This window comes from Chiloscyllium plagiosum, unplaced genomic scaffold, assembly GCF_037043375.1.
Source record: "Chiloscyllium plagiosum isolate Xiang-an unplaced genomic scaffold, Cpla_swu_hap1 HiC_scaffold_52, whole genome shotgun sequence".
NCBI lineage: Eukaryota > Metazoa > Chordata > Chondrichthyes > Orectolobiformes > Hemiscylliidae > Chiloscyllium > Chiloscyllium plagiosum.
The window spans coordinates 4,050,854-4,075,854 of NW_028270190.1; the positions used below are offsets into that span (position 1 = coordinate 4,050,854).

The window sequence follows — 25,001 nt, forward strand, 5'->3', positions numbered from 1 at the left end:
AAGATAAAAAAAAGTTCATTCTGCTGCTTGGCACTTTTTAATGAATATTTTTTATTGTTTTCAGATTGAAGTGATACATACATTGAGTGGGGTGGTGCTTTTTCTCACTGGTCCCTTAATTTGAAGAATCATTGAAATGTGTCCCTGTAAAATCCTATGGGATAAGGTTGGATAAACCAGCACTACTTTCTGTCTCGTACCACAGCAACAGGTTGCTTCATAGTTGAAATATTGAAATAAAATGAGAACATTGCGGAAAGATTGATTACTGAGTGAATTTCATTGATTGATAAATTTGGATAAAGGGATATTTCCGCACAATTTTCAGCTGTTGTCTGAACTTAGTCTGGGTCACGGCATAAATCGCGGTGTTTGTGCAGCAACTGAGGAGCTGCAGCATGAAGCCCAATTCCCTCACAAAGTGATGGAGAGTCACAGACTGATACCCGATCCAATACATCCGGTACCATATAGAATAAAGCATTAAGGTTGACCATAAAAGTATGAAATTGGCCGAGATCACAAACAGTAAAATGATGGATTTTTTTCGATTTCTCAATTCTGTGTCAGACTGACCATCCCCATTGGTGTGAGCGCGGAGTCTCCTGCGGGCTCTACTGGTCACTAAAATGTGCCTGACCGTGAAAACATTGAGCAGCAGAATCAGGAGAAATGGGAGAGCCGGGGTTAGAATGTTGTGGAGGAACTCGATTGTGACCCAGGTAGGGGAGGATCGAACAGTGTGTGTTACATCACAAAACCAAGGGCTGTTATCCAGCCAATACCAACCTGTGAGCATAAAATACCAGAAAGTGTTCTTTAAAAAACTCAGCACACTCACTGTTGCCAGAACCACAGCCGCTGTTTTCTCACTGCAATATTTACTTTTCAGCTTCTGGCAACAAATGGCCATGAAACGATCAAAAGTGAAAGTGACGGTGAACCAGACAGAACAGTCAGTGGCTGCATAAAGCAGGACGGCGTGGATATTACACACGGGGATGTACCACAGGAAATAAAACTGTTCCCGATAAACAATGGGAATGTGTCTCAATATCAGGTCGAGAATAATGACCAGTAGATCCGCCACAGTCATGGCCCCCAGGTAACGTCTGACACATGGAGACAATCCACAATCTTTATAAAGCAGGATGCAGATCGTCGCTACGTTAACTGTGAGGAAGGAAGACAAACACATTATACATCAGCCTGGAACAAAGTGACCAGTTTGATTTAGGAGTCAGTGAGATTTCAAATGCGTCACTGTATTCTGAGTTTTATTAAAATAATTGGAGCTTCAATAACAAATGAGAACGTCTGATTAACTGAGAAAAAGCTACCACAAAGCACAGAAACACTTCCCTCCACAAACACACAGAGACCCATCCATAAGATCAGATGATTTCTACAACATTCCAGCACACTCGATCAATCGAGAGCAGACATAGGTCACTTATTTCCACTTTCGAATATGGATGGACACGATATTGCTGTCTAGAAGGATTCTCTCCCAGTTCTTTAAAGAGAAATGGAGGTTTGAGATTTTTGTCTTTTAGTCTGACTTATGGTCGATCCTCTGTCGTGAAGGAATGCAAACGCAGTTCAAACTTATTCACTCTTTAAACTACCTGAGGTGACTTCAGAATAGTGTCTCCTTCTCTCTGGAATGGGTTCTCTTCCCTCGGGATATTATCTTTCGTTCCAATCACTGACATCCGGGCATTCGCCAAAAATGTCAGATGCAGAATGTTCCAGGCAAATTCAGTTATGCAATGTTGGGCACAGAATGTTCTGTGGAATGTCACTTGTATAATCTATGGAGGAATGTCAATTACAAACAGTTCTGGAGAATATCAGTTATGGAATGTTGTGGATAGAATGTTCTGGGGAAGGAAGGATATGGAATGTTCCAGGGAATATCGGTTGTAGAATGGTGGATATAGAATGTTCGATAGAATTTTAAGGGAAATGCCGGGTATAGATTGTTATACGGAATGTCGCGTAATTTTCCCCCACCTCCTTTTCAGTTCTGTCTGACACTCCCTAACGTTAAATGCTCCGGATATTCAGTTCCCTATATTGATCACCTTGTAGCCGTGTCTCTCCAATGTCATTTAATCATATCCATTTCCTTCAAAGGTTGTATTGAATTCCCCAGTCTGTTTTGAGCGTACAACACACATTCAGATATAGTGGCTTTCATTCAGCTTTTAAATTCACTATTCCATTCTCTATTGTCATGGTCATTCCAAATATTGAACCGGTTATGAAACAGTCTGACAACGTCATACTCACAGTATCAGGACTGATGGGTAATATTGCCTGAAGACCCATCACCATCCTGTGTACAACCCTGTCCCATCGACAGGACAGATCCGCACACACCCCCCCCACCCCGCCCCAGAGGCGAGGTTACTGTGGGATACAGTCCCGAAAGGACATACCCTGGAATTCCCCAATATTGATTCCAGAACCCGGGAATCTCATGGTAGCAGGTCAAAGGTGGTCAAGGAAATCTGATCGAATACATTTACAGCCCTTCACACCGTCCCTCTGTGACAACCCCGTTCCCCTCGTTGTTGACAAAGAATCTGAGGTAGCACTGAGTGTGACAACGACACAAACGTATTCTGTGTGGCACTTCAATATCCATTACCAAGAGTGTCTTCACAGGTCCACCATTTTCTGAGCAGTGCAAAAGTTCAAATACACAGCAGCCAGACAGTGGGCAGTGATGGGGGAAACCAAGAAGAGGGGAACATTTTCACCAAACTACTTGTCACAGATGGATCTCTTCCGAACAGTGTCTGTCAGTATACCCAGCATGCAGTCCTGGTGGAGGGAATGTCTCATATTGGAGAGACAGCCCACTGTGTTATGTGGCACTATCTCCTGCGAAGTAGGACATAATTTTAAAGGACTGAGCAAATGCAAACTGGTCATCCACGAGGCACTGTATGTTATCAGCAGCTGTAGTATCAATGGCCTTCCCTCCATCATAAGATCGTAAGTGGCACTGATGCTTCCAAAATATTCAGCACCGTTCACAACGACACTGATACAGATAAATGCCATTCAGCCTATCAAAAGTTTTAGGCAGGGTCAGAATGAGGCCATTTAGTATTTTGAGACTAATATTCAGAATTGGGCAATTTTTTTCGGTCTTATGTCTGCTACACATGAATTGGAAGGAACTATTCAGCCTTTCGAACCTCCTGCATAGGAATATCGGGAGGACTGCTTGTTGAGCCGGAAGCAGGGACACATTACAGATGAATCATTCTTTATGAATTCAATGCAATTAACAACCGCATTAATGCAGTAATCAGTTTTGCTGCCTCAACTATTTGTAACTAGTATAAACGTTTTCGAAAAATGGAAGAAAGGTGTTCCAACTAAAATTGACAGGGATATAAGTCGTCAAAAGGAAGTAGTGAATCTCTAATTAGATAAAAAGTTGAAAACAGTTTGGCAGCTTGAATATAACGTGGGTATCCGTGAACCTGTTAATTTTTCAGGAAGAATAAAATGCTGTATATTCCATAAAAGGAAATAGATTACAGGCTTACTGGTGGGTTCTGTCTGACCCGTTCAGACATGAGAAGTGTTTCTCTCGCTGTCTGATTGTCTGCTCCCACATGTTCCAATGGCCCCATTGTTCTCAGTACACACGGGGCATTTTTATGTGGCTGGTTGATGGTGCAACGTGGTGAGAGAAGAGGGTGTTCTGAGCGAGGTACAAAGGGGACGGCCTTTATCCAAGAGACCATCCTTTCTTTATACATGAAGTCCTGAAGACGATGGGAATTGTTGACTTGTTCTGAATGAAAAGGCTGTGGATGCTGCCAGGACAGTGGGAATTCTTTAACATGATGTACTGTGCATAGGCACCATGCAACATTAATGGAGTGAGAGATGGTATGGAAAATGATAAGAAAAAGGATATAAAATAAAGGCATGGTCAGATCAGCTGAAGGGTTTCCTTATATCACATTCCTAATTCACCACAGAGAACTGTTAGCCAAGAGGAGATACATGTTCAGCACAAAACACTGTGCAGATAAAGCTTTGCTCTGTCCAACCCAGCGTTTTCTCAGTGCTGAATACAGTGCAGACCACAGCAGTGCATTGATCTATAAACTCTGACTAGCTGTCTGTCTAGCACTGGGAGCTATGCAGAACACGTCAGTGAATTGATCTATAAACACGGACTAAATGTCTCTCCAGCACGGGGAGCTATGCAGACTGTGAAAGTGCATTTTTCTAGAAAACTGGACGAGATATATTTCTAGCAACGGGAGCTATGCAGTCCACAGCAGTGCATTGATTTATTATCCCAGACGAGATATCTGTAAAGCAGGGGGAGCTATGCAGACTGCATCAGTGTATTGATCTACAAACCCTTACTCGATATCTGTCCAGCACAGGGAGTGATGCAAATCACAGCAGTCAATGGATCTATAAACCCATACTCCGTATCTTCCAGCCCTGGGAGCTATGCAGACCTTAGCAGTGCAAGGAAATATAAAATCGGCCAAGATATTTGTTCAGCCCAAAGAACTGCGCAGACCTCAGCAGTAGAATTCTATTCAGGCCACTGTGAGTGAATCTCTCAAGAAAATGTGGAGGTGAATTTCTAGCACTTTATCTAAATTTCAATGTTTTTTGCTCTTCCAAATTACAGTGAGAATGGGTTGTAAAGTCATATACCACCTCAATGGCAACGTATATGCCAGCAATGCTCATGTTCATCTCCTTCTGTTAACATCTCAGGGACATCATTGCAAGAAATCGGACAAAACTGCTCTGAGTCTCTAAAGTCGTTCTTTAAACAAAGAAACAACCAGGAAATGATCTGAAGATGGCTGCAGAGTCAGAATATTCCAGACGGAGCCGCTCTGCTCCGCCCGTAATTTCTGTTGCTATTTTTCCCGTTTTCTGAAACTTATTTTCCCAAAAAAAGAAAAAGCATTTTAATGTGACTGACGGGAATCAGGAAGATGAGTTACAGACAGGACGCTGGCGTGGTGAGGCGAGGCATCGAGATATAAGGCACAGCTTGGACTGGATATTGAGCCCAGTGCTTTCAGGAGGATGGGCCTGGTGCAGCCTGTATAATATCCTCGGTGAATTCTGAAGACTGGGCCTGGTGTGGTCTGGAGACTGGGGCCAGCGTGGTCATAAAAATGGCCTGCAGCGGCCAGGAAACCTTGTGGTTTGGATATTGCAGTGTAGTTTGGATATTTAGTTTGGTCACTGGTCCCCGTGCGGTCTGGTGACTGGGTCCAGCAAGATTTGAAGACTGGATATAAGGATTCTAAATCGGCTCTTTTTTTTCTCTATTCATTTTTGCTCTGGACTTTCATTTAGTATTCTTTTACATTCGTACTAAGTATCTGTACATAGGTATAGAATCGCTACAATGTGACAACAGGCCATGCGGCACAACAAGTCGAATGTGTAACGGACAGAGACCCACTTCCCTATCCCATTATCCAACATTTGCCACGAAAGTATGCACATTACTTGCACATCCGTGTGAACATTATCGGCAATTTAGCATGACCAATTCATCTAACCCGCACATCTTTGGATTCTGGGAGGAAACCAGACCATCCAAACAAAACCCTTGCATACATGGGGAGAATGTGAAAACTCCACTTCGAACCCGGGTTCCTGGCGCTGTGAGGCAGCAGTGCTAATCACTGAGCCTCCATGCTGCCTGAATCTTGTACTTGATACGGCACAACAAGGCAGAACATTGCAACATTTTCACTGCACACATTACAGTGCTCACAAAAATAAAACCAATTGAAGACAGCGAGTGGTAGTAGAAGGAAAATATTCTGCCTGGAAGTCTGTGGTGAGTGGTGCTCCACAGGGCTCTGTCCTTGGGCCTCTATTGTTTGTAATTTTTATTAATGACTTGGATGAGGGGATTGAAGGATGGGTCAGCAAGTTTGCAGATGACACAAAGGTTGGAGGTGTCGTTGACAGTATAGTGGGCTGTTGTAGGCTGCAGCGGGACATTGACAGGATGCAGGGCTGAGAGGTGGCAGATGGAATTCAACGTGTATAAATGCGAGGTGATGTATTTTGGAAGGTTGAATTTGAAAGCTGAGTACAGGATTAAGGATAGAATGCTTGACAGTGTGGAGGAACAGAGGGATCTTGGGGTGCAGGTACATAGATCCCTTAAAATGGCCACCCAAGTGGACAGGGTTGTTAAGAAAGCATATGGTGTTTTGGCTTTCATTAACAGGGGTACTGAGTTTAAGAGTCGTGAGATCGTGTTGCAGCTCTATAAAACTTTGGTTAGACCGCACTTGGAATACTGTGTCCAGTTCTGGTCGCCCTATTATAAGAAAGATGTCGATGCTTTGGAGAGGATTCAGAGGAGATATACCAGGATGCTGCCTGGCTGGAGGCCTTATCTTAGGAGGAGAGTTTGACTGAGCTCGGACATTTTTCATTGCAGAAAAGGAGGAGAAGAGGGGACCTAATTGAGGTATACAAGATAATGAGAGGCATAGAGGCGATAGCCAGAGACTATTTCCCAGGGCAGAAATGGCTAACACGAGGGGTCATAGTTTTAAGATGTTTGGAGGTAAGTATCGAGGGGATATCAGAGGCGGATTCTTTACACAGAGATTTGTGAGAGCATGGAATGCGTTGCCAGAAGCAGTTGTGGAAGCAAGGTCATTGGGGACATTTAAGATACTCCTGGACATGAATATGGTCACAGAAATCTGAGGGTGCATACATGAGGATCAATGGTCGGCACAATATCGCGGGCTGAAGGCCCTGTTCTGTGCTGTACTGCTCTATGTTCTATGTTCTAATTCAAAAGTGAGGAGTCACTTTCATTGCTACATTATTTACACAATGCTGAAGCTTGTGCAGGGGCGTAGGTACGCCAGAGACATTGTTCTTATCTCACTTTAAAAACAAGAGAGAGTGAGACACAAATTTTGAGAATGTGGAGGGACATTTGTACCACATTTTAATGGATTCACTCCGGAAACAACATAACCCCTAATTCTCAGAGACGCAGATGCATGGCTACATATATTAATACTCTAAAACACACACACGCACAAAGACACATGCAAATGCAGATACACAGAAACGCGCACAGGCACACACACACAAAATCATAAACAGGCAAATTCATGCAGACATTCGACCCCTCATTCCTGCATTTCCATTCAGTGAGACCATGGCTGATGTGGTCCTGACCTCACTTTTATTTCCTCTTGGGAAATATGACAGGGCACGTGACTGAGCCGTCAGAGTGAGAGCAAATCTGGACCAGTGATACCCTTTATATTAGTTTGAAAATTTTTCTAAAAATAAAGTCATAGAGTCATAGAGATGTACAGAATGGAAACAGACCCTTCGGTCCAACCTGTCCAAGCCGACGAGATATCCCAACACAATCTAGTCCCACCTGCCAGCATCCGGCCCATATCGCTTCAAACCCTTCTTATTCATGTTCCCATCGAAATGCCTCTTAAATTTTGCTATTGTACCAGCCTCTACCACGCCCCATATGTCTCTTTTATATCTTTCCTCTCTCACCCTATAACTATGCCCTCTATTTCTGGATTCCCCGACCCCGGGGAAAAGCCTTTGCGTATTTACCCTATCCATGGCCCTCATAATTTTGTAAACCTCTATAAGGTTACCCCTCAGTCTCCGACGCTCCAAGGAAAACAGCCCCAGCCTGTTTAGCCTCTCCCTATGGCGCAAATCCTCCAATTCTGGCAACATCCTTGTCAATCTTTTCTGAACCCCTTCAAGTTTCATAACTTCTTTCCGATCGGAAACAGATCAGAATTGCACGCAATATTCCAACAGTGGCCTAACCAATGACCTGTACAGCCGCAACATGACCTCTCAACTCCTGTACTAAATACTCTGACCAATAAAATAAAGCATACCAAACGCTTTCTTCACTAACCTATCGACCTGCGACTCCAATTTCAAGGAGCTATGAACCTGCACTCCAAGGTTTCTTTGTTCAGCAACACTCCCTAGGACGTTAATATCATGTGTATAAGTCCTGCAAAGGTTTCCTTTCCCAAAATGCAGCACCTCGCATTTATTTGAATTAAACTCCATCTACCACTTTTCAGCCAATTGGCCCATCTGGTCAAGATCCTGTTGCAATCTGAGGTAAACCTCTTCGCTGCCCACTACACCTCCAATTTTGGTGTCCCCTGCAAACTTACTAACTGTACCTCTTACGTTCGCATTCGAATTATTTATGTAAATGACAAAAGTTGAGGACTCAGCACTGATCCTTGCGGCACTCCACTGATCACAGGCCTCAAATCTGAAAAACAACCCTCCACCACCATCCTCTGTTGTCTACCTTTGTGCCAGTTCTGTATTCAAATGGCTAGTTCGCCCTGTATTCCATGAGATCTAATATTGCTAACCAGTCTCTTACGGGAAATCTTGTCCAACGACTTACTGGATTCTGGGTAATGCCTGATGAAGGACTGAAAAAATTTCTGGCTGTAACAGCTGCTCCTTTTTTGACGTGTTTTTGGTGGTGGTGATTTCCTCGAATTCCAGAAGCAGCAATTGCTGTTTCATATGCTGTTGCATTGTTTTGTAACTTTGGAAATAAAAAGTCAAAACAGCAGCAGTTTTAAAAGGGAGAAGAAGAGAAGAAGGAAGCACATGGTGAGGAAAGTGCAGGAGAGAAAGACAGAATCTGCAGTTACTGCCTTTGCTGTTTGAATTCATGTATCGCTGTGCATCGGAGTGCATCTGGGAAAATTGGCAAAGAGTGAAATTCACAACTGATCTTGGAGGAGCATGTTTGGAAGAAGATCACAGCATAAAATCAGATAAGTTAAGAAAATGTATAGGCATGTTTCAAAACTTAACATTATAAATGAGGGCAAGACCATTTTAGTGGTATTAGGCAAAAACTTTCAAAACTTGATTGGTGAAAGCTGTTCTCATGTAGAGAGACGTCAGGCAAGTGGGAGTCTTTCAAATGCAAAATAATGAGTGTTCAGGGAGAATATGTTCTTGTTAGTGTGAAGGGCCATGCGAGCTGGAGTAGGGAACAGGACATGACGGAGATTTTGAGGCTTTGGTCAACTAAAAAAAATGGTTTATGTCAGGCGTAGGCAGCTGAGATTAAGTGAATCCCTTGAGCGTTCGGGTTGTAGGAGTATACTTATCAGGGAAATGAGGAGGGCAAAAAGAGGAGAAGAGATTACTCTGGCTGATAAGGTTAAGGAGAACCGAAGAGAAACTAGGGAGAGAATAGGACACTTTAACCATCAAACAGCGATCGATCTGTGGAACCACAGGAGATGAATGTCATTTATTTGATTTATTTCCGCATGTACTCACATGAGGAAGGTGAAATGCTTACACGTTTCTATATGTGACACAATCTTACGTACAAAGGTAACCCCTAACACCCCCCCACCCCCCACCACCAAGGTACAGTGTGTTGGTGCAATATGGAAAAATATATAAAAGAAACATAAAATTTAAAATATTACAACTCTTCCTACAAAAGTGTAAAAACAATGTTAGCAGTTAAACAGCACAGTCCGTAATTGCCTGGCCAGGCTGCGTTCATACTCTTCACAACGACACGATCTCCCCACGCCACTGCCTTCTAGCCTGTTATCGCTCGATGGATGAGACCTCACAGAAATATTCCCCTTCTCTACTTACTGTGGAGAAAGACATGTTAACGAAGGAACTCGGGGAAACAAAAAAAGGTTATGTTTTGAAATGAGGCCACATTACAGAAGATGAAGTGCTGGAGGTATTAAAATGCATAACCGTTGGTAAATGAGAAGTATCTGTTGAATTGCATCCCACATCTTTCCAGGAAGTTGGGGAAGCTGGCCCCGAGCTGAGATATTTATATCACTTCTGAGAGTTCTGAGGAAGTGTCACTGTACCCGAAGTGTTAACTCTGATTTCTATTCCCAGATTCTGTCAGACCTGCTGAGTTTTTCCAGCATCTTCTATCAATGTTTCTGATTTACAGAACCTGGAGTTCTTTCAATTTTGTTTTGCATCATTGCGAACCACGGGTGAGGTGCTGGAGGAGTGGAAGAGAGCTAATGTTGTAACATTCTTTTTAGAAAGGCGACAACAAAAATCCAGGGATCTACATAAAGGTGACTCTGATGTCAGGGGTAGGTAGTGTTGAAGGAGATTCTGAAAGACAGGATTTGCATGCATTTGGAAAGGCAGGACAGATTACGGATTGTCAGCACGCATTCGTCTCTCGGGACAACCTTGAGTGAAAGTTTTCAAGACGTCACCAAGACGATAGATAAAGGTAAAGCAGCATGAGTTGTCTACATACACCTTAGTGAAGCCGAAAAAGATTCATGGTAGTATGGTCAGTAAGGCTAGATCGTACAGGGATCACGGAGAGAGACCCAATTAGACACAAAATTGGCTTGACGACAAGATACATAGTGTGCTGAGAGGTATTTGTTGTTCTAACTGGTGGCCTGTGACCAGTGGCTTGTCACAAGGGCCACTCTGCTGCTGCTTGTTATTCTTTAGAAATGGTTTGGATGACAATATACGGAGCATGGATAGTCTGTGTGTGGTCGACACCGAAAATGCTTTTATAGTGGACAATAAAGAAAGTCATTTGGAAGGACAATATGATCTTGATCAACTGGGCCAGTCGATGAGGAATGGCAGATGGAGCTTCATGCAGATAAATACGAGGTGTTACATTTTGTTAAAGAAACCAGGGCAGAATTTACACAGTTAACGGAAGAGGAGAGGGAGTGTTGTTGAATAGATAGACCCAGGGGTGCAGGTAGTTAGTTCCTCGAATTGGTGATGGACGGTTAAACAGTTCATTTGAGGAGACTGCTCCGCAAATATCCCCATCCTAAATCCTGGAACATCCCTGCACATCAGTGGAAAAGACCGGGATGTAGTATCTGCAGCACCCTCAGCCAGGTGTTTTGAGTCAGTGATCCACCTCATCATCGTCATAATGCCCACGGAATCACGGATAACAGTCTTTAAACATTTCTATTCGCTGCACGTGACATCACAGCTCAGAAATAATCTGCTCCGTGTAGTTTCTGACAGGTCCCGATATGAAGATGGTGCTTTTGTCAAAATGTCACTGGATTACTGATCCAGAACAGGCTATGCTCTGGCAGCTGGTGGAAGTTAAAAATAATTAAATCAAAAATAAATTAGAAATAAAATATCGAGATTTAAAATCTGGTGGCAGTAACAGTGACCGTGAAACCAATTTCGATTGTAAACACCAATTTCCTTCACTAATGTACTTTCAGAAAGCAGATCTCCAGACACACAAACATATGATACGCTCTTCAATGGTCTCTAAAACGACCAAGCAAGACACTCAAATGTAACAAACTACTCCGTGATCTTAAGGGATAAAACCAGACAGAACACCTGGCACCAGTCTCCGCATCAGAAAAGGGAACAGGAAGCACCATCCTGTCGACTCTGCATAAACTTCCTTCCTATATCTGAGGGCTTGTGACAACAGTTACAGAGCTTTTGAACAGACTGATATATAAGAGTGAGACAACTTTGAGACCAGTGATTGTAATTCTCTTAGTTTGAAAATAGTCCCGTGGAAGGATTGGCCTGGTCCATAAGTTAACGTTATAAAATAGGATAAAAATGACACAACACCAGGTTATAGTCCAACAGGTTTAATTGGAAGCACACTAGCTTTCTGAGCGACGCTCCTTTATCAGGTGATTTCGGAGCGACGCTCCTTCATCACAATCACCTGATGAAGGAGCGTCGCTCCGAAAGCTGGTGTGCTTTCAATTGAACCTGTTGGACTATAACCTGGTGTTTTGTCATTTTTAACTTTGTACACCCCAGTCCAACACCGGCATCTCCGAATCATTAAAAAATGGGCAATTTTAATGGCTTTGGGCAGGACCTTTCAAAAGATGGTTTGGGAGAAATAGTTGGCAGATAGAGGGACGCCTTGCAAGTGGGTGCCTTTCAGAAGCGTAATAATGAGCGTTCAGGCGCAGCATGTTCCTGTTCGTGTAAAGGAGAATGCGTGGACGAGTCGGGAACAGTACATGAGAGGAGCTACTGAGCCTCTGGTCAAGAAGAAAGAAGAAAGCATATCTCAGATATGGACAGCTGCGATCAAGTGTATTCCTTGAGCATACGGCGTGTAGGTGTAAACTTACCAGGGTAATCAGGATGGGAAAAGGGGGCAGGAGATAATTTTGTTTGATAAGGTAATGGAGAATAACAAGCGATTCTCCAAGTATATTAAGTGTAAGAGAGAAACTAGGGGAAAAATAGAGCCCCTTAAAAATCAATCAGCAATCTAAGGTCTGTGGAATCACCAGAGATAAATTAGGTTGATCGCGTTTCTCGTCACATGTACTCACAGGAGTGCGGTGAAAAGTTTACAGATCACCAAAGGTAGATTATCTCACAGGGGCAGATATTTGATACGAAACAGAAAAATAAAGAAAAATGTTAAAATGTAAAACATTATAGACCTTCCTTTAAAATTGGAAAAAATCACAGGAACACAGTTAACAGTTCAACAACACAGTGCGTAAGTGTTTGGTCATTCTGGGTTCACACTCTTCACAAAGACTTGACCTCACTCTCTCCGTCACCTTGCAGCCTGCTCGATTTGTGAGATCTTACACAAGTACATCGCGTCAGTATTTACTATGGCGAAACACATGGAAGCGAGGGAATTCAGAGAAATAAATGCATGGAGTAATGTCTTGAAATGTGGCTATATTAGAGAAGATGAATTGCTGGAGGTCTGAAAATGCATAACTGTATATGAATACCCAGGGCCTGTTCAAGTGCATCCAAGTTTTTTGTCGGGCGCTGGTGAAGAAAATGCGAGTCACCTAGCTGAGATATTTGTTTCATCCCACAGTGTTCTGAGAAATCGTCACTGAATCTGAAACAATAAATCTGATTTCTCTGCACAGGTACTCTCAGAGCTGCCATACGTTCGGACAAAACTTCTGTTTTTATTTCTGATTTACGACATTTGCGGTTCTTCGAGCTTTTATTCGTGCCATTGGCAGCCACGAGTTGCTGGAGGCCTGGAAGTCAGGTAAACTAATGGTATTATTTTTAAAAAGGCTGCAAGGAAAAGGCAAGAAACGACAGAGCGGTGATTCAGATGTCAGGAGTGGCTAACTCTGTTGAGGAGATTCTGAGATACAGGATTTATTTGCATTCGGAAAGGCAAGGTCTAATTTTGGACAGTCAAAATGACTTTGTGTATGGAGAAAACGTGTCGCACAAGCTTATTTGAAACTTTCCAAAAGATAACCAAGAGCATAAGTGAAGGTGAAGTAGTATACGTTATGATAAGATTCCCTACAGTGTGGAAACAGGCCCTTCGGCCCAACAAGTCCAAACTGACTCTCCGAGGAATAAACCTCCCAGACCTATTCCCCTACCCTGTATTTACATGGACCTTACTGAGGCACAACAAAATTCTGCATGGTAGACTGGTAACTAAGTTATAATACAGAGAAGGAGGGACAGCTAGCTATTTGATAGAAAAATTGCTCGACAGTAGAACACAGAGGCTAGATTTACTGTTCTAATTCGTGGAGAGATTTACTGTTCTAATTAGTGGCCTGTGCCCAAAGGTGTGACACAGGGAGCAGTCTGCTGCTGTTCGTTAATTTTGTAAATGATTTGGATGAGAATATGGAACCATATTTTTCTGTACTTTTACAGACAAAAATAAAAAATGGTGGTATTGAGGATGGTGAGAGGGTCATTTAATAGAACAATGAGACTTTGATCAACTGGGTCAGTGGGCCGAGGAATGACAGATGAAGTTTTGTGTGTAGTGTTGCATATTGTTCGTCAAACCAGGGCAAAACTTACACAGTTAATGGTAAGGGCCTGGGGATTGTTTTCTTACCGAGACTCACAAGGGTATAGGGAGATAGTTCCTTGAAAATGGAGAGGTAGGAGAACATGGGAAGTGAAGAAAGTATGACGAATGCTTACCTTCATCGGGCAGAACATTGAGTATCAGAGTTGGTGCATTATGTTGTGGCTGTGCAATAGAATGCTAAGGCCACTTTTGGATAATGGATCACAATTCCAGTCGCCCTGCTACATGGCTGATATTGTGAAGTGTAAAGGGTACAAAAATATTTAAAATGATGTACGAAATCTTGACGTTTTGAATTATAATGATCGGCTGGGACTTTGTTCACTTTGCGTCGGAGTCTGAGGTCTATAAAATCATTAGGGGCTTGGAGAGGATGAATTGACAAAGATGTTTCGTTAGGGTGGAGGAGTCCAAAAACAGAGGGAAGAGGTTCAAGCTGTCAGAGCAGTTGGGAGAGGCGAGTACAATCCCAAAATTTATACGACACCTGGATTCGGACAAGAAAAGAAAGGGATTGGAGGAATATGCGCAAAAGCAAAACACTGGGACAAATTCAGTTCAGGAAACATGGTGAGCATGGAATATGTGGGCCGAAGGATCTGCTTGTATGTTTGCTTGTATATTGATCTGCATGACTCCAGGAAACGATGACTCCATAATTTTTCTTACATCACTAATTATTCACTGCCCTCAATTCATTTCCAGATCGAAAATTATTTTAAATATTTCAATGATCTAGCTCTCCGAACTTTCGTAAATACAGTATTCCTGATATTGATGTGGTCCTGGAGGCAACAGCAGGGCAGAAGCAGAATTATGTTCAACTACAATCTGTACCTTTTTGCACGGGATAATCCCCTCAGTCTGCCATTACCATCCAGCGGATCTATCGTTCAGTGACGAGTATGGGTGAAAATGCCAGGAACAGAATCACGTGTGCATAAAACTGATGACAACCCGTTATAACTATTGCACTTAACTGGTTACCTCTAAACCGCAGGACGAACACCTGATGGAGAGCAAATGATTGATACCAAATCAAATGCATCAGATCTAAGCTCTGCAGTCCTGCCACATCCAGTAATAAGTGTCAGAGAACTATGAAAAAAATTATTGAAGGAGATGGCTCCACAATTAGCCCTATCCAAAATAAAAGAGCAGCCCTGCCTAACAGTGCAAAATACGAGAATGTAGTATCTGCACCATCCATAGTTGGAAGTGTTGAGTTGATGATACAATTCACCCTCACCATGATGCCCACATAACCACAGATAACAAATTTCAACCATTTCGACTCGCTGCACGTGGCATGAAGAAACAGCTGAACACAGTAGATATAATAAAAGTAATGGGCCCTGACACCATGCCGGCAATAGGACTGAAGAACTGTGCTGCACAACAAGCCGTGTCCCTGGGAAAATGATTCATTCCAGTTCCAGCTCTGACATCTCCATATCAATGTGGAAAATTATTCTACTCCGTTCCGTTCACTCACAGGAGAATAATTGTATTCTGACCATTTACCACACACTCAGTCTCATCATGATAGTCAAACTGGTGGGAGGTCTTTTTGACAGAGCATCAAGTAGCACGAAAATAATCGGCTCACTATGGTTTCTGATAGGTCCCCATGTGGATATGGCACTGTACTGGTAATGTCACTGGATTACTAATCCTGTGGAAATGTTACCGAATACTAATCCAGGCGAAAGTAATGTTCTGTTAATTTGTAGAAGTGCAAAATAATTAATGTAATATCGAGATTTCCAGCAACACATTTTTCAAATCTAAAATCTAACGTCACTAACAGTGATCCTGAGCTCAATATCGATTAAACACTAATTTGCTTCACCAAAGTACTTTGAGGAAGCATATTCCCCGTGCTTTCCTGCTCTGGCCTAAAAGTGAATTCAGACACACTGAATTCAGACACACATGACGCAGACATGTGATGAAATCTTGAATGTTCTTGGAAACATTAGGTCCCCATCCCCCACCAACCCAACCTCCACTCCCGGCACCTTCCCCTACAACCGCAAGAAATGCAAAACGTGCGCCCACACCTCCCCCCTAACTTCCCTCCAAGGCCCCAAGGGATACTTCCATATCCGCCACAATTCACCTGCAACTCCACACACATCATCTATTGCATCCGATGCACCCGATGTGGGCTCCTCTATATTGGTGAGACAGGCCGCCTACTTGCGGAACGTTTCAGAGAACACTTCAACTCCCCCTCCCACTCCACCAAGGACATGCAGGTCCTTGGACTCCTCCATCGCCAGACAATAGCAACACGATGGTTGGAGGAAGAGCGCCTCATCTTCCGCCTACGAACCCTCCAACCACAAGGGATGAACTCAGATTTCTCCAGTTTCCTCATTTCCCCTCCCCCCACCTTGTCTCAGTCAAATCCCTCGAACTCAGCACCGCCTTCCTAACCTGTAATCTTCTTCCTGACCTCTCTGCCCCACGCCACTCAGGCCTATGCCCCTCACCTTGACCTCCTTCCACCTATTGCATTTCCAACGCCCCTACCCCAAGTCCCTCCTCCTTACCTTTTATCTTAGCCTGCTGGACACACTTTCCTCATTCCTGAAGAAGGGCTTATGCACGAAACGTCAATCCTCCTGTCCTTGGGTGCTGCCTGACCTGCTGCGCTTTTCCAGCAACACATTTTCAGCTCTGTTCGTGGAAACAGCCAAGCAAGACACTAGATTGTATCAAACTGTCCGAGGTCTTAAAGGATAATACTGGACAGGACCCCCAGCACCATTCTGTGTATCGTAAAAGGGACCGGGAAAACAGACCTGTGAACCCTGCAAAAGCCACCTTCCTAACATCTGAGAGCTTGTGACATAATTTATAAAGCTTTTCCACAGACTGGACAGAAACATCGGGAAAGGAGTGGGTCATACAGCGCACTGAGCCGCCCACATTCTAGTTCATATCTGAACATCTCAGTGCACTTTTCCAATAAAATGTATATATACCCGTTAATGCGATTTAGCTTGGGAAAACACAAAATAGCAACTGCAGTAGGCCCTCTGGTCAATCGACTTTTCGACCAAACCCAATATAATGACCGCTGATCCTCTATCTCCACAGTGTATTCCTGCTCTCCCCCACACCTATCGTGTCCAGAAATCCTTATTTTAATTTATTCGCTAACACTGCAGACATTTTCGCAGGTGCACCAGTCTCTGAGTGCAGACATTCACTCTCATTTCAATGCAGTTTGTTCTGCCTGCACCTAATACTGTGGCCCTTTGTTTCAGACGTCACAGCCAACGGGATTATCATCCCTGCTTCCAATCTGTCTCACCCTGTCAGAGTTTGTCTTTATATTTCACTGAGATCTCCACTCATTTTCCTATACCCCATGGAATACTGGCCAAACCTCTGTTCCCACAACAAGCCTGTCTGCCAGAGGTCAGTCGGTCATCCTTTGCTGCACTCCCTTAATGTCAAGTTCGTTCTTTATTCGGGAAGGAGACCAAGACTTCACACAACACTGCACAATGTTCCAGATGAGGTCTCAACAAGACCATGTACAGCTGCAATAAGAAACCCTTCTTCCTGTCCTCAAAACCTCTTAATATGAAGCTTATCACACTATTTATCTTCCTAACTGATTTGTGTTCCTGCAATAATGTTTTCAGTAACTAGTATACAAGAACGTCCAGATCCTTTTCAATGTTATAGCTACCCACTCAGTGGGTCGATGTAGTTTGGTTAGCGTGTCAATGTTATTCCCAGTATTGACTCATGGCTTCAGAACCCACTGCCCTGCACGGACCTCGGAGGTCTGCACAGAGAGAAACAAAAAGAAGGAGCATCAGTCACTTTATAGATCAACATTTGACAAACAATCTCTTTTCAATTGATAAGCTGTAGTCCTCTATTCCTCGCCCCCCAAGAGTTCACAACATCACATGTACCCACATTGATCTTCATCAGCTATGTATGTACCCATTGTCCCCACTTGTCTCCATCATCTTGGACCTTTTTTACATTTCCCTCACCCAGTCATAATCCATACCTTTTTCGTGCCATCAGCAGACTTGGAGATATTTCATTTGATTTCTTTCAACCAAATGATTGACATGTATTAAGAATACCTGGTCGAAACAATGTCCTGTACAGCTCTTAAAATCTATAACCCGATAAATAATGGCTGTGCCTACAGTCGCGTGTAACTTCTTCACTTACCTATTACCCTAGGCAGAAGTTAGGACTGATGATGCTGGGAACCAGAGTTTAGTTTAGAGTGGTGCTGCAATAGCACAGCAGGTCAGGCAGCATCCGAGGAGCAGGAAAATCGACATTTCGGGCAAATGAACTTCATTCAGGGATCTGTGGGAAAGCATTCTCCGAGCTTCCTCGTGGGTTGGTATTCATCAAGTACTCCCCTGTCTCGTGCTTTCTTCCGAAGAAAATCACCTCATATTTATCAGTGTTACATTCCACCTGCTATTGACCTGCCTATCTGACCATTACCTCTATATCTTCCTGTAACGTAAGACCTTCCTCCTCACGACAAATTAACAGGCAAATACAAGCGAATACAAGGGCCTAGGTAAGACCGACTGGCTCTGATATCAAGGCCGTATTTAACTGACGATGACACCAAGGAATCTGTGCAAAATTGCACTTGAAGCGAATCGGTTGTGAAGTCTCCACTGTCTGGATTCATTCATAGCACAAGAGAAGATGTCTATCAATCATCTCAGCCGTGGGACATCACTGCAGGTGATCATCTGGATTGCTACCTCGGCCCCAAGCATCTCCAGTGTGTCATCGGGGAATTCCTGCAGTGTGGAAGCACGCCATTCTCACCAGTGGGTTCACACTGATCAGAAATGGGTGGTCGGTCACTGAAGATTACACAATATTTGAAACAACTTGTCACACCGCAGCTCCTGATGCAGTCTATGTCCATGTGCAACATGACCTTGACATCATTCAGGCTTGTGCTGTTAAAATGTCGGTAACAATCATGTTACCGTTGCACATTTTCACAGTAAATGTAGGAGATCATTCAGTACCTCAATCTGGGTTCACAATAACACGGGAAAGTCATCCAGTCCATCAAAACTATTGGACAAGAGGAGGGACAGCCAATTAAGTCCCACTAGCCTGTTACATAGGAAAACAAAAAGTCTGCTGCCCCTCACGTCACTTACACGGAATCAGAAAGAGACCATTTCACACCTGGAATTAGTTATAAAGGAACAGGGAGAGGTCATTCAGCGTCTCATGTCAGTAAAACAGGAACGCAAAGGTGTCAGAGATGCACCAACATCACAACCAAATGGAGCAGGAACTCCCTAGATAGCCTGCTTCATGTTTTTCCACGGATCTTCATTAGCAATAGTATGTACACATTATTTTCGCATGGTTTTCTGGCAGTGGGAATGAAGCCAATTTGTTTTAGTAAGTCTTAAAGGAATCTTACATCTCCGAGAGTGCACACCTATGTTCTCTCTGGAAGTTAGAAGCTTGTGGGGAGTGTCTAACTGTTTCAGAATGAAGGTATTATGGCTGCTGACCACATAAAAATTACTTTTACACTTTGCGAACAGGTATTGCACAGGCATTGATCCTTCTGATTACTCTGCATGCCTTCAGTCCAGAGGAGAGCACTACTCGATTATCCAGTTTTCATTTCATGTGGTAAAAATCCTATGTGGAGCTACCCATGGACTCGAAAATTCTCCACTCACCTGCATACAACCATGTGTAACTTCTTCTGAAAATTCAAATACTTCGCTCTCACTGGTTCACAATTGTTCAGGTCACAACGCACAACCTGCCAAATCAGGTTCCGTTAAGATCACTTCCATTTGCTGAATCTAGACCAACTGATCCAAATCATATCATTATTCTCCAAGTGTTTAGTCGTCACATCCCTTATGAAATGTTCGAATATTTTTGTCACATCGAAGCTATTTAGTTTTCTGTTTTCCCAAGATGTTCTGTTTTAATTACTTAGGTTCACAATAGCTGCTTTCCAGTCTGCCGGACCCTTTCCAGAATCTAAATGAGTTGAAGATTAATCACTAATTATTCACAAGCTTTATTGCAACCTTTTCAATACCCTGGGGTATAGATTATCAGATGCAACAACATGCCAAGCTTCAATTCAATTAGATTCTTAAAAGCGTACTCTTCATTAATTCTGCTTCCCTGCAGTTCCTCATTTTCACCAGTCCTCATGTTCCCTCGTATTTCTGGAAGTTAGTTTCTGTACCTTCCTTCATGGAAATAGAACCAAATTATCACCCTAAAAGGGCAGATGGCTTCTGTCAGCTAGTGAATACGTCGAATGACTGCCCTCGGGAGATGACTGGTTTGTCACCCCACTTTCCTGGGAAGTATCAGAATCAATTCAATTCACTTCACGGTGGGTGCCGCACATTCCTGTCCCTGATGTGTGACCACAGGTTCTCCTGAAGGAGGGGACACAGTTCAATGATCATCTCGTTTTCGAAAAAATGTTCTTTCACACTTTACACCAGAAATGGGTCCAGCTTCGAAAATTGTTACTGGAAATGTCAGCGAGGAAAGAACTGTGAACTTCCCCACCTTGTGCGCAGAGTTTTCACTCTGTGTTCTCCCAGCTCTATTTGTTTCCCATGGACCCAGACACTCTGTCAATGCAGTGTCCAGATTGGGGTCATCAGACCCTCGGGTCTCCTTCAATGGTCGCAACAGCTGACAATACAAACCCGAGGAAAGCGTCTAAAGAGTCTCTATCCACTTTTCAAAGATGGGAGAAGCTCAAATCCCCACACACGTTGCATCCAGTCAGTGTTTAAAATGCCACCCTCTCCTCAGCTTTCCTTGGTTGCATAAGCGATTGTGTCACTGCACTGTCCAACAGTGAGAAATCAGCTCTCCAAAGAAGCAATTAAAATTGTAATATTACATTTCTCTGCATCTGGGCAATTATAATGGCAGCACCAGTATTGCCGATGTATTTAGTTACTGCACTGAAGAAGACAGAAAGAGGAAACATAACTCACATTAAACAAGGTCATACTTAAATGGACGTGAAATTCAGGAATATGTACAACGGGAAATGTGAGCATAACTTTTCATTTCTTTTCCTTTCACTTCATCATCCGCAATCCCCTTGCTTGCTTTTCCTTTCTCTCTCTCTCTCTTTTGCTGGCCATTCCTCCATCCATTCAATTCAAAGCTTCCATCCCCAACCCAGCCTCCAACTCAACCATCCCTGATACCAGCATAAACAATAATATTTCCAAATTCCTTGCAGTTATGATGTGGGGTCACTGAACTTGAAACGTAATCTGTTTTAGCCTGACAGAGGCTGCCATACCTGCTGAGATCCTCCAAAACTTCCAAATACTGAAGAACTTTATTTCAGATCTCCAGCATCCGCAGTTCCTTGGATTATTTCGCCTTTGATGTTGTTGTTTCATGGGTTGTCAGCATCACTGGCAAGGGGAGCATTTGTCACCCATCCTAATTGCTCTGACTGTGAAGCCATACTTCAAGACAATATGGAGCGAAACATATTGTTGTGTGCCTGAAGTCAGACTTAGTCCAGACTGGGCAATAATGTTCAGTTTCTTTGCCAAAGGCTATCAGTGAAATAATAATAGATATCCTGATGATTTATTTTATGATTAGTAAAATTAGGTTTCAATCCTATTTTTGTCATTCAAATTGATGTTATATCATCGTCTGTGGGAGAATTTGAAGCAATGCCTTCAGAGTCTTAACTTGTGCATCTGAAGTACATGCCTAGTGACATGATTACTCTGATTCCGAGTCCATATTGCGAAATAACTGTGAAGGCAAGAGCAACCTTGTTGTCAATAAATTTGTAGCCAGAAGAATGATCAGAAGATAACTGGAGCTCTAAAATCTGAAGTTAGCGAGGTGTTATATGATGGTCAATTCAGCAACTGCACTGAAACAGATTGGGGATATTATTGATGTGGGTATCAGCAGGTTTTATGGCAGTGAAAATACCGAGACACAAAGTGGTTCAGTCTAAAAGGGAGACTCAAGGGTCTGAACAGTCTTGCTCCTTCTGAGATGTTTATGTTTGAGGAGTCTGTAAATCATGGAAATGAACTGGAGTCTGTGACTGAAACTGAAAATAACAGTTCATGTATTTGATAAAGTCAAATAACCGAAATAGCAATAACCTTAACCATCGTTTATAGAATTGAGAGCGATAGGCTTACCAGGAACCCAACCATTAGCGAGGACGGGATAACCATCCCGCCTGAATAGTAGTTAGTACAGCTTCGATCTGCAATTCTAAAAACTTCCAAACCAGAGAAAAACATTAAATACCCAATGATATACTCCTGTCCATTGTTGGAACATTCCAGCCTAATGGTCTCAAATTCTGATCCATTGTTAGACTAGTCTAGTCGACTGTTCTCAGTTTCTGATCTATTTCTGGACAACTCAAATCAAATGTTCTCAGAATCTGCTCGATTGTTGTATCTCTCCAGTCGAATATTTTCAGAACTGTTGGAACATTTCAGTTTAAAGTTCTCAGATTCTAAACAATTGTTGGAACAGTCCAGTCTAACGTTCTCTGATTCTGATCCACTGCTTAATCATTCCAATCTGTTGTCCAATGAATATCTTCCTCTCCGTCTCCCTGTGGCTACTGAGACCAATCGTGTTGAGGATGACGCTGCCGCTGAGAGTATGGGATAACTGCTTGAAGGAAACCCCTTACAAATAGAAAGGGAAACCCTCCACTGGCACAGTTAACCTCCACGGAGACTGACATCAATCACAGTTAATGTGAACAACTCAATTTAAACCCTTTCACGATAGCCATTATGTCTCTCAATGCTACTTGGTCCAGTTGTAATATTGACATCGTTGACATTTAGGATAATGGCACATCTCCAATCGTAAAGTTAAAGGTGAGGGATGAGTATTTATGCTTGCTCTTCATGTCCTGGATGATTTGACTGTGTTTTGGTAGAGCAGGAACTGCTGGGCTCCCGAGGCTATCTGCCTCTGATTACCAGGCCAGTTGCATCCTTTTATTTTTTTGATGTTTTAGTTCAAATTTTATTCGACCATCATTTAACGGCTTGAGTGGGCGTAGGTAATTTTGAAAGCCTTCTGGAGGGCGTAAGCGGTGTGGGTATCGTCCGTTACTTGTGGGTATTGTGGTCCCGTCTTGTGCAATGGTGATCTGCTTCAGTGGATCGTCAAACTCTCAGAACCAGGATTGTTATTTTTAACTTTTGCCAGTTATTGCTGGGGTCTCATCAGGTTTGCAAGGCAATACATCTCTGCGACCAGCCGCACTGCCTCTGTGAGATTTCTCTCAGAATTGTCTTTTGATTTTCTTTCCTCCTGGATTGGAGAAATGTATGTGAGGCAATCTGTTTTCTTAATTTGTTTTTTGACAAGTGTATGCTTATTTCATGTGACCATAATAGACCAGTTGCTGTTCAGTACTTTAGTAACCTATTAACGTAAGTTTATTCCGAAAACTGTAAAGTTTTCCAATAGAATTACGTTATTCCACGTTCCTCTAATGTTTGCTGAATTTATCTACAGTATTTAGATAAATTATATTTTGCTGAAAGTCGAATAGTTTGACCAAGCGAATTCTATCTGAAACACAGCATCTCACATTTACCTTCAAAAGAAGAGAACGTTGGTGTCGAGGCTACCTTCTTCATCTATTTTGAGGGGGTCGACTTTGGTCCATAACAGATGGACAAATATTCACGTTTTAATCGGTAATTAATGACTGGACGACTTGTTGCAGACGTACGGGGTTGAACAGAGAAATGGGCCGATCTGCAGGTATAATAATTATGTCGAGAATTACATCAGATACTCAATCCACCTCACAGATCCAGCCCAGACTCGCATATGTTTAGATACGATATCTACTCACTAAGGAGGATTTCTGCTCACTGTGGAGTATTCTGCAGACCAGACTCAGTGCAACTCAGTAATCTGTCCAAACTGAAACGCTGCGCAGGGCTCACCAGGCCTCTGGCAATCTGCCCAACATGGGTGCAGGACAGATCACACACCAGTTCATTGATTTATAAACACGGACGAAAGTGTCTGACCAGCATGGGGAGATATTCAGACCACACTTGCGTCTTACTTTTTGAAGGCAGACAAGGTATCTGTTCAGTAAAGAGAGCTGTGCAGACGACACCAGCGCCTTGCTCTATTAATGCGGTCACAGCATTATTCAGTATGGAGAGATATGCAGTGGACAGGGTTTCATTTTGCAGCAGCAGCGAGGGCGGTGACAACGACGGCCGGGGTCTGCCAGGAAGGTAAGTGAACTGCTATAATTAGGTAACGGCTGAAACCGAGACTCTACACGTATAGCATCTCCCACCCGCCGTTCCCCTTCAACCAAAAACACTATTGTGTCTCGATATGGTAAATCTTTTCGATTTCTTTTTATTATCGTGCGATTCTTTAATTTTTTTCTTTTCTCATTTATCAATTATTTGATTATTTGAAGACGAGCATAGCACCGAAATATGAGCAATGAATAAACTCATGCATTTATATTAATTACGTAAGTAATGAAGTAGAGATGGCTGGGCAGGTGGTGTAATTTCGATGTATGATTTGGGAGCTGACTGATCGAATTACAGTGAACATATGTGCAGTGAGTGTTGGTTGCTGGACGAACGTCAGCTGAGAGTTGATGATCGGGAAATCTTCCAACACTGCAGCGCATCCAGGAGGGGAAGATTTGCATTGGCGCTTTTTTTCAGGATGTAGTCACACCTGACAGATGAAGGAATTCAAATTCAGTCAGTGATCAGGGACAACAGCTTGTGATTTTGAGTGAGGTAGATGGGGTACCCTGAGTTCAGGAATGGAGGAGCCTCAGCTTTTGAACTTATCCAAAGGTATGAGATGCTTGCTCCCTTTGTGGATAAGGGAAAGTGCTACGAGAGGATGAGCCAGCTGACTACGGCACCATGTTGCAAAAGTGAAAGTGTTTTGATGGAAAAGTACAGCAGGTCAGGCAGCATCCCAGGAGCAGGAAATTCCTGCTCCACAGATGCTACGTGTTGTGCTTTTC

The 25,001-nt window shown here is 43.0% G+C and overlaps 1 protein-coding gene across 1 annotated transcript in view; it reads right to left on the reverse strand.

The window, feature by feature from the left end:
- Window positions 1-265: 265 nt before the first annotated feature.
- The window catches only part of LOC148134750 (putative G protein-coupled receptor 139), a 35,010-nt gene continuing 10,274 nt past the window's right edge, over window positions 266-25,001 (reverse strand). Inside the window, exon 2 of the mRNA XM_087985353.1 lies at window positions 266-1,173. Coding sequence (XP_087841479.1) covers window positions 266-1,173 — 908 coding nt within the window. The remainder of the gene's footprint in view (window positions 1,174-25,001) is intronic.